Source organism: Babylonia areolata, chromosome 8 (genome assembly GCF_041734735.1).
Source record: "Babylonia areolata isolate BAREFJ2019XMU chromosome 8, ASM4173473v1, whole genome shotgun sequence".
Lineage (NCBI taxonomy): Eukaryota > Metazoa > Mollusca > Gastropoda > Neogastropoda > Buccinidae > Babylonia > Babylonia areolata.
Genome location: NC_134883.1, coordinates 46201672 through 46215930, shown reverse-complemented (window position 1 = coordinate 46215930; position 14259 = coordinate 46201672). Strand labels below are relative to the sequence as shown.

Genomic DNA, 14259 nt, shown 5'->3' with positions numbered 1-14259 from the left:
TTTTTTTTTTTTCTTTCCTTTCTTATTTTCTGTTTTGCTGGTCCATTCACCTGTAGATTTTCTACAAAGCTTGGGGTATGTTTTGTCTTTTTCTGTACTTGATGATTAGGCATCTTTTTGTGTGTGGCATCTTTTTTTAATTTTTGTATTATGCCTAGGGAGTGTAAGATGCATGTTGGCATTTTTGGCTTTTTATGCCTGTTATCATATGTATATATATATATGTATATATATATATATATGTGTGTATATATATATATATGATTTTATGACTTATGTTTATGTTCAGGTTAGTTAGTTTTTTTTTATTACCTGTCTATGAATTGACAGAATAGTCAAACATCAGGGTCATGCACTAGCGTTACGTGCATGAATACCTGATTTTCTTTTCCAGGTGGTGTGTGTGTGTGTGTGTGCGCGCGCGCGCGTGCGCGCGTGCGTGCATGCATGGTGGTTATTTTGTTCAGATTCTGTATGACCAGTATTCAGTTTTTCAGCCTTGTGTTGTGGGCTGGACTGTTAGCAACAAAGAAAAAAAAACAAAGAAAAAAAAATGTTAAAAAAAAAGTGTGCATGTGTGCATTCTTTGAATTATCTTATCTCCGTGCTGTGGGCAGTGTCTTCAGTGTTAAAAACATCAAAGTGTTTCTAAATAAGTAGATAAAGACAGAAAGAGCTGTGTTACTGTTTTGTCCTTATTTCAGTTCTATAATTGGCCCTCTACCTTGTAATATTTCACTTCACAATATTTTTTGGGCAGGCTCTCAAAGCCTGATCAGCATGCTGGGTTCATATGAAGATCAGGCTTCTGCTTCTTTCTTTCTTTTTCTTTTTATACAGCAGATGTGGCGTATTGTGTATATGGATCAGTCTTGCACACACTCTTGACACCTCCTTGAAACCTGAAAGCTGAAAAGTAACAGTCCATTGTTACATGTCTGTCTGAGTGTGTATGTGTGTGTACTTGAAATCTGATTGAACAACACAGGAAACGAACGATGGGTGCCCAGTGGCAGCTGTCAGTCGGCTCTACCCAGGTAGGCAGCCTGTTGCGCAAAATTAATGACCCTGTATTTGTAAAGCGCTTTGAGCTTGGTCACCGAGGATAGGCACTATATATGTATCCACATCATACATCATCGTCATCATTGTGCAGGTGGCCAACATGAGTTTGCTGATAGCGGAGGTGTTTCTCCGCTTCATCCATATATGTATCCACATCATACATCATCGTCATCATTGTGCAGGTGGCCAACATGAGTTTGCTGATAGCGGAGGTGTTTCTCCGCTTCATCCATATATGTATCCACATCATACATCATCGTCATCATTGTGCAGGTGGCCAACATGAGTTTGCTGATAGCGGAGGTGTTTCTCCGCTTCATCCCCAGCTTCTGGATCATGGTGGTGATCGTGCTGTGGGAGGGACTGCTGGGTGGGTCGGCCTATGTCAACACCTTCTACAAGATCAGGCAGGAGGTCAGTGTGCTCTGACAGGGCTAGGAAAGCAGTGGGATTTTATTATTAGCAGAGTGGTTAAAGCGTTGAGAGAGAGAGAGATTGAGGAATACAGAGAGATAGAGAGGGGAGAGCTCAGACTTTCAATTGTAGGGTCCCGTATGCAGAAGATCAAATACGCACATACACAGAGATGTCAACTGTTACGATTTCGCCATATTTTGTTACATTTGATCGCAGTTTGTTCAACGTTAAGCCGATGTCAAAATTGTTCCAACAAGTTCATGTTTGACTACATAGCATGTTCACATACTTTCCTGCTGTAACATTACCCAGACGCTCTAGACTTACCGATCTTGAGGCCGGGCAGTCACTACTAACCTTGGTCTCATGTGCTCATGTGCGTGTTTACATTGAAACAGCATTGGGTGGGCCAGTCAGCTTAATGGTTTACCCGAACAAGAGAGAACATGGCTAAATCAATTTGTGTCTCGGTCAAACAGCGTCTGTGCCTGGTGGATTAAGTTAAAATGTATGTTTGCTGATGTGGCTGGGAGTCCGAGTGTTCCTACTAAAATACAAAATGTTCCCACCGAATTTCCTGATTGTTCCTACAAACACTTGGTATCTCTGAGTACAAAACAAAAAATGTTGACATGAATGTTTGAGTGGTGTAATGTAGCTCTGTGGTGTGTGTGTGTGTGTGTGTGTGTGTCTGTGCAGGTGGAGCCACAGTACAGTGAGTTCAGTCTAGGGGTGTTCTGAATGGTATAATATATCTATATGGTGTGTGTATGTATGTGTGTGTGTGTGTGTGTGTGATGTGTGTGTGTGTGTGCAGGTGGAGCCACAGTACAGTGAGTTCAGTCTAGGGGTGTTCTGAATGGTATAATGTAGCCGTGTGTGTGTGATGTGTGTGTGTGTGTGCAGGTGGAGCCACAGTACAGTGAGTTCAGTCTAGGGGTGGCCACAGTGGGGGACACCGTGGGCATTGCTCTGGCCGGGGCTGCTGCCATCCCCTCCCACAACCACATCTGTACCCAGCGCATCAGGATGAGATACTGATGAATATGCAAGAGTGGTTTGAATACATGCATTCTTTATCTAGATATTATCTTCTGCCATTCCTGATGAATATGCAAGAGTGATTTGAATACATGCATTCATTATCTAGATATTATCTTCTGCCATCCCCTCCCACAACATCAGGATGTGATACTGATGAATATGCAAGAGTGGTTTGAACTTATATACATTCGTCAATTATGTTATATTTTGATAGACCCCCACCCACCCAGACACCCAGCCAGAACCCACCCCCTTGAAAAACAAACAATGCAACCTTTATTAAATCAAGTCAAGACCTCATCCCTGAACAACTTGACCTTTAGGGTGTTAGCCAGTAGGTTGTTAAACTCAGCTCTGAATCCTCTTTGATCCTTTCAATCCAGATTCCTTCCAGTTAAATCCATCACAGCATACACCCCCTTACCACCCAGTCTGTTACATTATTGTTATAACCTTTGGCAATTCCTTCCCACAACCACATCTGCTCCTACCGCATCAGGATGCAATACTGATGAATATGCAAGAGTAATTTGAATACATTCATTATCTGTATTTTCTTCAGCCATTCCTTCCCACAACCTCTTCTGTATCCTGCACATCAGAGTGACATGCTGGTGAATATGCATGTGAAATTTGAATACATACATTCATTATGTATACTATCTTCTGCCATCCCTTCCTAAAACCTTCTGTAACATGTGAATCAGGGTAAAATATTGATGACAGTTCTTTCTGCAGACATCTTGTGTTCATGGAAACTTCCCAGTCATATTGCTGCAGCTGTTTTGTCTGTAATTATACCTATTCCTTTAGATATGTCGCCTCTTTTATCCAACGTAAGTCGACTTTTACCAAGATTTTTGTGTCCTTTTCTGTGACTTCTCATCACTTTCCTTTCCTGAACTTTACTCTCTCTCCTCTCTGTCTGTATCTTTCTGTCTGTCACTCACTCATTTCATTTGCCTGAAGAAGAGCCTGTGGCTCGATACGTCGCCTCTTTTATTCCAAAGTCAACTTTTACCAAGATTCTTTTAGTTTACCTGTTATTGTTCCTTTAGGTGTTTTGCCTGGTTTGAATAGGTCTGTTTTCATTGGATTTATGTTTGTTTTTCAGTGTATGTTTCATTCAGTTTTATGTGTGTTTCAGAATTCGTTTAATTGGTATGCCAGTTTTTTTCAAAATTTCTTTCTTTCAGTTTTATGCCTTTTTTTTTCCAGTTTCCTTCAGTTTTACGTTTGTTTTTCAGTTTATCTATTTCGTTTGATTTGTATCCCTCAGGCCAAATAACGATGAAGACGTGTAAACATTCTCTCCACAACAACCATAATCACTGCATTTACTGCTGCTGACAAACACGCTCATCAGTGAAGAGCTGCTGCCTGAGATACAGGTCAGGATGTTGGTCATCACTGTGTATTGATTTGAACTCCTTCCTCTTGGGAGTGCCAGTCACACAATCACACCATTCAGAAGTACACAAGAAGAAGTAGTTGTTGCACTTCAGAACCCTGCCACACTGATCTTATTTCACCAAGGTCCAGCTGTCGAGGGGTTAATCAGACAGTGAATGGCTACTGTGCTGATCGTTTGATAGGGGTTAATCAGACAGTGAATGGCTACTGTGCTGATCGTTTGATAGGGGGTTAATCAGACAGTGAATGGCTACTGTGCTGATCGTTTGATAGGGGTTAATCAGACAGTGAATGGCTACTGTGCTGATCGTTTGATAGGGGTTAATCAGACAGTGAATGGCTGCTGTGGTGATCGTTTGATAGGGGTTAATCAGACAGTGAATGGCTACTGTGCTGATCGTTTGATAGGGGTTAATCAGACAGTGAATGGCTACTGTGCTGATCATTTGATAGGGGGTTAATCAGACAGTGAATGGCTGCTGTGCTGATCGTTTGATAGGGGTTAATCAGACAGTGAATGGCTACTGTGCTGATCGTTTGATAGGGGTTAATCAGACAGTGAATGGCTACTGTGCTGATCGTTTGATAGGGGTTAATCAGACAGTGAATGGCTACTGTGCTGATCATTTGATAGGGGTTAATCAGACAGTGAATGGCTACTGTGCTGGGGTTAATCAGACAGTGAATGGCTACTGTGCTGATCATTTGATAGGAGTTAATCAGACCGTGAATGGCTACTGTGCTGATCGTTTGATAGGGGTTAATCAGACAGTGAATGGCTACTGTGCTGACCGTTTGATAGGGGCTACTGTGCTGATCGTTTGATAGGGGTTAATCAGACAGTGAATGGCTACTGTGCTGATCGTTTGATAGGGGTTAATCAGACAGTGAATGGCTACTGTGCTGATCGTTTGATAGGGGTTAATCAGACAGTGAATGGCTACTGTGCTGACCGTTTGATAGGGGCTACTGTGCTGATCGTTTGATAGGGGTTAATCAGACAGTGAATGGCTACTGTGCTGACCGTTTGATAGGGGTTAATCAGACAGTGAATGGCTACTGTGCTGATCATTTGATAGGAGTTAATCAGACAGTGAATGGCTACTGTGCTGATTGTTTAAGAGGGCTTATTGTTTGATAGGGGTTAATCAGGCAGTGAATGGCTGCTGTGGTGCTCATTTGATAAGGGTTAATCAGACAGTGAATGGCTACTATGATAATCGTTTGATGGGGGTTAATCAAACGATGAATGGCTACTGTGCTGATCATTTGATCAACATTATTTCCTGTCCCTGTATGAAGAAATAACCTAATATATTTTGTATGCATTTTATTGATGATGTGTACTTTTTGATGCTCAATGGTTAGTGCCATGAAATTGTAATGACACTGTATTTCTAATTTTGGTGATGGGAACAGTTCATGAAGTGTGCATGTAACTTGATGTGTGATTCTGGAGTTCGGGTCAGTGAGCAAGAATTAGATGTTGATAAATGAACTATCATGTACATAAATATATGTACGCATATGTGCACAATTGTTCATGTTGTCCTTTCCATGATGAGTATTGTGCTTGATAGATAGATATAGATATATATATATACTTTCTTTTATCGAGGTAGATTATTTGGGAGCACTCTTTTGCTCTTAATGTATGTTTCCATTTTGATAATGTTTGATAATGTGCACACTATTGTTGTTTATTGACCCTTCAGTAGGTTGTTGAGCAAGAGTTGGACACATTTATAAAGATTTTTTATATATTTATATCGAGTGATTTATTTGGGAACAGTATTTTGCTGTTCATAGATTTTGTTTTTTTCTGAGGTAAGTTTGTTTTTGAAAAAGCCCCTGATTTTTTTAGTTAGTTTTGTTGTTGTTTTTATTCATCTTTAGAGTGTGTGATATTTGACAACAAAAGCTTGGATGAGCATGCATAGAAAGCCAGATTAAATGCATACTTGTTGCATTTGACATTCCAAGCCAGCATGCACAAAGGATGGGCCGTTATTCTGTTGATACCACTCTTGTTTTTCTGGCTTTTTCCTTCTGCTATCTCTTCTTTTTCTTATTTTCTGCATTGCAGTTCTATTCAAATAGCCCCCCGCACCCCCACCTTTTTTTTTTTTCAAGAAAGCCCAGGATAATTTTTGTCATTTTCTGAACTTGATAATTGGAAGATTTTATTATGTTGTATTTTTTGTGTGTGCATATGATTTGTGGGGTGCCTGTTGGCAAATCTTGGTCTTGTACGCCTATTTATGTACAGTTATGTTCAGATTAGGATTTTTTTTAATCCTCGGATGACACAGTTTTTCTTCTTCTTCCGTGTTCTTAGGATGACATAGTTCATTGTGTACAGTCAGGTCAGGTTTTTTTTAAATCCTCAGATGACACAGTTCATTGTGTAGAGTTATATTCAGGTTATTTTTTTTTTTTTTTTAATGCTCAGATGACACATTGACGGAATGGTGAACTTCAGAGGCATGCCCAAAGTTTATGTGCATGACTGTGACAGAGCTTTGCATTTTTTTTCCAGGTGTTTTTTGTTTTTTTTTTGTTCAGGGTTTTTGTTGTTGTTTTGTTCATGTTCTACAGGACCAATATTTATGCATGAGTAATTTGAATACATACATTCATTATCAGGGTTTTCAGCCCTGATGTTGTTGCCTGGGCTTTTGCTTAGAGTGAAGACTATTCCTGAGGGTATGGAATTTACTGTGGAGTTGGGAACATTCTTAACTCTAAGCAAACTCAGCGCTGTGGCCTACCCCTGGGGTATAGGTTGGACTGTAAGCAGCCCCCCCCCCCAAAAAAAAAAAAAAAAAAAAGACTGAATAGATACTCAAGGGAGCAAAAAGATGTGTGGTAGATGTGCACTTCATTTCTATCTGTACATCTGCTGCAGGGAAAAAATGGAGAGATTATTGTATGATTAGTGTGTTAAGTATAATTTTGATTATGTTATGGTTAATTTATAATATATGGTAGGCGTATTACGTATAAGTAAGTTCATGTTCAGATTTTTTATCTAAATCCTTCATGAAAAAGTGACAGAATGGTCAATATCATTGGCATGTCACGGATTTTGTGATTTTAACTGTACTAGTGGCAAAGTGTCTTTTGTTTTCCGAGACTTGTGGGAACCCAGAGAAAAGTCAGGGTGGCAATGTCACTGAGGCTGGTTGAGGTGTGTATAGGGATCTTGGTTCTCTCGGGTCACTTTGTTCTTGGTTAGTGAAAGTGTATCGATTTTTGTCACTGGTATCAACAGGCGTTTAAATAAGTTGGTGTGATTCTGTGCAAGCATAATCACTATCTTTTTGGCCTAAGTAACTTAGCACAATGTACTGGAATTAAGTTCCTGTGTACTTCGCTGTCGTTTTTGTCTTCATTCATAAATGCCCATGTACTTTTAAGCTGCACTTGAAGCAACATTCCAGGCACAAAGGATTTTGTCATTTAAAAAAAAAACTTTAAAGGAATAATACACTTTTTTTGTTTTTATATGAATGCAAGCCGGCTGGATCGCCAACGAAAGCTACACAAGTGAGTAACCTTTGACTGTGAGATCGGTTTAACTTGGTAGTCATTATGAATGCAAATGTAATTTTGGTTTTGCGAATGTTGATGGATGGAATGAATTAGGCATGTATGAGTTTGGGACTGAAGAGTGTGTCGTCATCTACACTGCTGTGCAGACTGAATTACTGAATTACTGAATATCTTTGACTTATATTTCTCATCTTTCTATATCACAGTGGTCATAGATTGTCATCTATGCTGATATGGTTGTAAGTTTCATTCATAACTCATACCATGTTTTGACACATTTCACACATTACACACTATTTCTTGATTTAATGTTTGTTTATTTCACATGATACTGAACAAACAGGCATACACTCATGTACACACACCCAACACACAGACTTACGCTTGAGCAGATAATTTCCATCTACAACAGATCTCAGTCTCACCAGCGAAGTTGTCACAGAAGAATTCTGAAAGACTGTATCCCTATCAAAGTTTAGCAGTCCAGGTGATACTGTTGGTGACTATGGACCACAGTGTGTCGGAAAGCTGTTCCAACACTTCACATAGAAATTGGGAATCTAGCACACCACACTGTTTGGTCATATGCATTGGTGTGCAAAGATGAGTGAATGAACAACACAATTCCTATGTCTTTGAACAACGATACAATAAAATCTTCCCATGGTACCCTCATTGAGACAAGTCTTTATTGTAGATAATATTTTTTTTTTTTTAAAAGAAGAAAAAAAAAGAAGAAGAAAAAAGCATTTTGTACACTGCACTCATGAACATCAAAGCAACACCACTGCACTCAAAGATGCCATCACCTGTGAGATGTTACTGGGCAGACCTTTGGCAACACTTACATATCAAACTAAAACATACGTCAAATGAGAACAGATAAAACACCTTGAAGAGTGGTTGTACAAAAAAAAATATGTATGATCCACACATGAATGTAGCATTACCACCACTATTGCACAAGGGTCAACCCGTATGTGTTCTCAACAAAAGCAGCAAAACATAGCTATCAAGAAGAGATAGCTGGGAAATGCAAAGAACTGTGGACATCTTACATTCACTGTCAAAACTGTACTGGTGGAAAATCCAACAAAAACTACGAAATGCTGACTTTTTTTTTTCTAATGTCAGTCCATGACAGTATCAGTATCAGTAGCTCAAGGAGGCGTCACTGTGTTAGGACAAATCCATATACGCTACACCACATCTGCCAAGCAGATGCCTGACCAGCAGCGTAACCCGACGCACTTAGGCCTTAAGAAAGTCCATGACAGTGATGGATGACAGTAAAAACCTCAGGGAATATCAAGTCAACTAGACTAGTTCTGTGGAGATCTCAGTTTGTCCTTCAAATGCTTCAGCTTGATGGAGCAGCTGACGCCAGACTCACAGCGGTCCAGGGCTGCCCTCAGCCTGTAGACGGCAAACTGTGTGTACAGGTAGTTGCAGACTTTCTCCAGAACTGGCAGCTCTGTGAACGCTGCCACCCATCCCAGACCACATGCCCTGTACATCTCACGGATGGCGTCGGCTTGCACAAGCACCTGTACACATGTTAAATCACCTTTCTAATGGACTGTTCCTGATCTCAATGTGTGTGCATGCTTTGTGTATGTATGTGTGTGTGTGTGTGCTTTGTGTGTGCATGTGTGCTCCTGTGTGTGTGTGTGTGTTTGTATGTTTTTGTGTGCATAGCTCTGTAACGTATGTGTCTTGAGTCCATCTGCGTGTGTGTGTATTTCTGTGTGTGAGTGCATACATGTATGTGTGTGTGTATTTTTGTATGTGTGTGTGTGTGCAGAAACGTGAATATCAGCGTATCCTGTGATGACGTAACAACAAATGCAGCAGGTTCTGGGCAGGACAGACTAACAAACAATCACTGGGCATGCCAGGTTCACCTTTCCATTTGCTGCGATGACGTGCATTTCTTTCATGGCCATTTCATAGGTGACGCCCTCAAACCTGTCGGCTCTGAAGTCTGGGGTACTGATGTCCACAAAGAGCACAGGTCGCTGTCTGGCCAGTCTCTTCAGCACACTGACCTCGTGCACACAGATGTTACACTCCCCATCATACAGAACCTGGAGACAGAAAGTTTCAGTTTCAGTTTCTCAAGGAGGCGTCACTGCGTTCGGACAAATTTATATATATGCCACACCACATCTGCTAGGCAGATGCCTGACCAGCAGCATTACCCAACGCGCTTAGTCAGGCCATAAGTGCATGATTATATAGTTTGTGTACCTATCAGAGTGGATTTCTTCTACAGAATTTTGCCAGAGGAAAACACTGGAGTGATGGCCTAGAGGTAACGCGTCCGCCTAGGAAGCGAGATAATCTCAGCGCGCTGGTTCGAATCACGGCTCAGCCGCCGATATTTTCTCCCCCTCCACTAGACCTTGAGTGGTGGTCTGGATGCTCGTCATTCAGAGGAGATGATAAACCGAGGTCCCGTGTGCAGCATGCACTTAGCGCACGTAAAAGAACCCACAGCAACAAAAGGGTTGTTCCTGGCAAAATTCTGTAGAAAAATCCACTTTGATAGGAAAAACAAATAAAACATGCAGGAAAAAATTTTTTAAAAATGAGTGGCGCTGTATGTAGCGAGGCACTCTCCCTGCGGAGAGCAGCCAAAATTTCACACAGAGAAATCTGTTGTGATAAAACGAAATACAACAACTACAACAACCACTCTTGTTGCCATCAGTTCTTTTTCAGTGTGCAAAGTGCGTGCTGCACACGGGACCATGGTTTATCATCTCGTCCTGATGACTAGACGCTTAGTTTGATTTTCCAGTCAAACTTGGCAGAAAGGGCGAGAGCAGGATTTGAATGCACACCCTCATGGACTCTCTATATTGGCAGCCCGATCGAACATCTCAACCATTCTGCCATTTTCCTCCCTGGAGAAAGAAAGACACAGAGCATGACTTCCATGTTTGTCATGTTTGTATATTCACAATCAAACCGATGTACTTGCAACTCATATTGAATTACTAGTTAACAAAGTATATATATATATTCTGAGGCTACACACAGAGAATTGTCTAGATCACTGATACAATGTAAGGAGGGAGAATACCGGATTGCATCTGATACTCCTTTAAGTGACAGCATTTCTTTTCATAATAATGTGTTCAGTGTGAGGGATGCTGGCTAAGTGTTGAAACTGCTAAGTATGGGCACCTGCACAGTTTTTCAAGTAGTAGGTCTTTACGATTTTCTCACCAGAAAGACACATTTGGTGCATGCATCATGCTAAACATATCTTATTAATTCATACTGATACTTGAAAAAGATTCTTCCTCCAGTGACCAGCTTCAGTCTGCTGAACACTTTACTGATATGGGGATCTGATCTGAAGTATTCTTCTTCTTCTTCTTCTGCGTTCGTGGGCTGCAACTCCCACGTTCACTCGTATGCATACGAGTGGGCTTTTACGTGTGTGACCGTTTTTGCCCCGCCATGTAGGCAGCCATACTCCGTTTTCGGGGGTGTGCATGCTGGGTATGTTTTGTTTCCATAACCCACCGAACGCTGACATGGATTACAGGATCTTTAACGTGCGTATTTGATCTTCTGCTTGCGTATACACACGAAGGGGGTTCAGGCACTAGCAGGTCTGCACATATGTTGACCTGTGAGATCGTAAAAATCTCCACCCTTCACCCACCAGGCGCCGTCACCGTGATTCGAACCCGGGACCCTCAGATTGACAGTCCAACGCTTTAACCACTCGGCTATTACGCCCGTCCGATCTGAAGTATAATCTGGTGGGTTTGTGAGGCACAAAAAAAGTTATGGTCAGTTCAGCACCCCAATTACTGTATACATGATGTAAATGTATAAACAAATCTGTAATGCCACTGAAACGGTGCATATGATGGGGCAGGAAAAAAAATCCGTCCATTCCTTTGTCCATTCCTATCTCGATGAGTGCCTTCACCTCTGAGCCCCATAGCTCACATTCTATAATCAGCTTCAGATCCACTATGTTTCTGTTTTCCCAGATTAAAACTTTCTACAGTCAGCCACTGCTTGTTGTCCATCTCTGGACCTTTCACATGGATGAGCTCCCTTTGTCAAACCTCTGCACTCAGATCTTTCATGTTTGGCCTTGAAACCTACCTCTTTCCACAACAGCTCTCCTCTCCACTCCCTACCTCTTTCCAGTGTTGTTTCTCCAGCTTTCAATCTGTATGGGTTTTTTTTGTTTTTTTAAAAATCATTTTAAAAATGTATTTTATAGTTTTGTCTTTAATCCTTCTGAAACTATACTGCATGTGTGTGAATGATGAGTGCATGTGGAAGTGCTTTGGTCTGTGTGCACAAGATTTATTTTGCATATATATAAATGAGTCCTTTTGTATCACTAAATATCATCATTATTAACGAATAATATAGAACCCAGTATCACCCCCCCCCACCCCCCCTCTTCTTCCATCTCCAGTTTGGCCAGTCGCTTTGTCTTTAGTCCCTCACACCAAAGCCCTAAATAGTTTTATGTAGTGTTGAATACATGTATTGCACTGGCAAAGTTGAAGTGTTGCACAAGATCTCATACAAATTGCTCCAATGGCATGGGCAGATAAGGGAAGGTGGCTTTCAATGTGTGTGTGTGTGTGTGTGTGTGAGTGAGTGTGTGTGTGAGCACACGCAAGAGCGACTACATGCATGTATACAGTGTGTATGTTTCACAATACTTATGCTTATATATACTGTATCCGTTTACATGTGTATGCAAACAAACACAGTGAACGTCATCAACAAATGTTTGACTTTTCGGATGTTACCCATTACCTTTACTGTGGATGTCGGCTCTTGAGATTGGCCCTCCAGTTTCGTGTCGTCTGCTGCGTTCGAGAAACATCTGAAGACACTTCTACTTGGCACCAAACAGCGACTTGCTGACGAAAAAGGGCTGTTGGAAGACAAGCAGTGCTTTAGCAACAAGGACCTGCTAAACATGACGCTTGTGGTCATCGTTAAGGTTTTCTGACTGACTGTCTATCCGCCAGAGAAACCCTCAGTTAAGGCCTGACGTGTTATGCAAGGTTCATCTCCTTGCCAAACTGGAATTGTTTGTCGCAATCTGAAAACATCTAAAATATATATTGATAAATTAATACAACACAATATTCCTCTGGGGAAAGGGGAGTTTGCTCTTCTTTTCTTTTGTACAACAGTTACCATTTATAAGTTGTCGATTTACTTTTGCAACACCTGTAATCTGTTCCCAACCACGTGCTGTATACTTCCGTTTCCGGCATTCCGTACTTTTTCTTGTTTCTCTACCTGTCTCTTTCCAGCTTTGAGTTTCTCCTCTACTTTCCACTCTAGTTTACTTTCTTGCTCTGACGAACTCTCCTCCTACTCTTCTCTTTCTGCCTGTGAGGAAGTGTACACTGCCGGTGACCACAATGACGACAACATCGCTGTCGAACCTGGCATTCAGGGGTGAATGTCCAAAGTGATGAGACGTAGTTTTCAATCCGAGTGGACTGGCAGGAACGCTTTCTCACAGGTTTTCTGTCACAGCCCCGGTGATGATTGCTGAATACTTATTTTTTTCAGCATTGATTTCTAGCTTGACGCCCGACTAAGGGCTGTCGCCAGAACGTGATAGCAACTGAAGCTAATCTGAGGGGCAGTGACGTCTTTGGCCGGCCTGTTTAACTATTGTTCTTTCTTTAAAGTTAATATGAATGGAGTCTGTGTGTGAGTGCGTACTTAAAACTTTTATAACTGGTGTGCCCTGGACTCGGTGAGCGATCGCCGTGGCGTGCGGTCACGCTTTTTCTGCTCTCTCAAGCCGAGTGCGACTGAGTTAAGTTCACTGGACTTAGCCTACAGTTCCCTGTGTTTACACTTCTGTGTTGTTACGTTTGTTTGATTCGGGTATCCTGCTTATTCCTGCTCGTTTATCTTAATCAGTGTTCCTGCTTAGCTATTTTCTTTTGTGTACCCTTTTTATTTATTTTATTTTTTGGTCTTCTAAAACAGCTTTCTTTTGCGGGATTTGTCGTTGCCTCTGTTGTGGTTGTCTCTATTTTTTTTTTTCTCATTCTTTCTGTTCTCTCGCTGGCTTCTTGTTCTCGGCCATGGCTACAGGAGTGAACCCAGTATTTCTTAAGTCCAAAGACGTTCCGAACGTAACCAGCGATCGTCCTGTTTCTGTGCTGGAGATGTGTCTTGCTGCAGAAAGAACGGCAGGGCAGGGTTCAGTTATTGGCGCCCAGCTGATGAATGGACTTTGGCGTATATACCCAGCATCCAGGGAGGCCAGGTCGACTATTCTGGTGCAAGGAGTACGGATAAGGGGTACCGCTCAACAGGTAAAAGACATTAACCCTTTTATCATTCGCAGTGACTCTGGTGAGGAAAAATTGTCGACAAAGGTCTGGATAGACAATGTTCCCATATCTGTGGCAGACTCTGAAATAGAACATGCGCTAAGTAAAGCAGGGTGTGAGCTTCGTTCCTCAGTAAAAATGGAGAGAGCGAGGGACTCGGATAATAAGTTAACAAGATTTCTGACTAGGAGGAGGTTTATTTTTATAACTGTCCCTTCAGTTCCACTGGAAAAGACAAAAATTTACCACAAAGAGCAAAAACTGGTTAAAAAATCCATAATTTGTTCAAAATGTTTGGAGAAAGACCACCACGCATCACAATGTTCAAAGGAGGTGGTGTGCAGAGCATGTAGACGTTCAGGTCACAAGCAGGGAGATCCACAATGTGACTTTGAAAATGTAGAAA

At 41.4% G+C, this 14259-nt stretch overlaps 2 protein-coding genes across 4 annotated transcripts in view; one reads left to right on the top strand and one right to left on the bottom strand.

The window, feature by feature from the left end:
• The window catches only part of LOC143284864 (battenin-like), a 26039-nt gene extending 19298 nt beyond the window's left edge, over positions 1-6741 (top strand). For 2 of the 3 annotated variants that reach the window (XM_076591972.1, XM_076591971.1), the window contains exons 14-15: positions 1339-1479; positions 2389-6741. In XM_076591972.1, coding sequence (XP_076448087.1) covers positions 1339-1479; positions 2389-2523 — 276 coding nt within the window. In that variant the 3' untranslated portion in view covers positions 2524-6741. Of the gene's footprint in view, positions 1-1338; positions 1480-2181; positions 2239-2388 lie in introns of those variants that run through there. The other variant, XM_076591973.1, reaches the window with a different exon arrangement.
• Positions 6364-14259, bottom strand: LOC143284866 (uncharacterized). Its single transcript, XM_076591974.1, has 3 exons — positions 12301-14259; positions 9399-9581; positions 6364-9041 (listed from the first exon to the last, which is right to left on the bottom strand). Exons 1-3 carry the CDS (start codon positions 12481-12483, stop codon positions 8817-8819), a joined length of 591 nt encoding a protein of 196 aa, XP_076448089.1. The 5' UTR covers positions 12484-14259; the 3' UTR covers positions 6364-8816.

Excerpts from the sequence above, each read along its gene's own strand:
- LOC143284866 (XM_076591974.1), bottom strand. The coding sequence starts at position 12,483 with ATGACCACAAGCGTCATGTTTAGCAGGTCCTTGTTGCTAAAGCACTGC. Across the intron at positions 9,582-12,300 it reads AGCCGACATCCACAGTAAAG|GTTCTGTATGATGGGGAGTG; the intron begins GTAATGGGTAAC and ends TTCTGTCTCCAG. Across the intron at positions 9,042-9,398 it reads TCATCGCAGCAAATGGAAAG|GTGCTTGTGCAAGCCGACGC; the intron begins GTGAACCTGGCA and ends ACATGTGTACAG.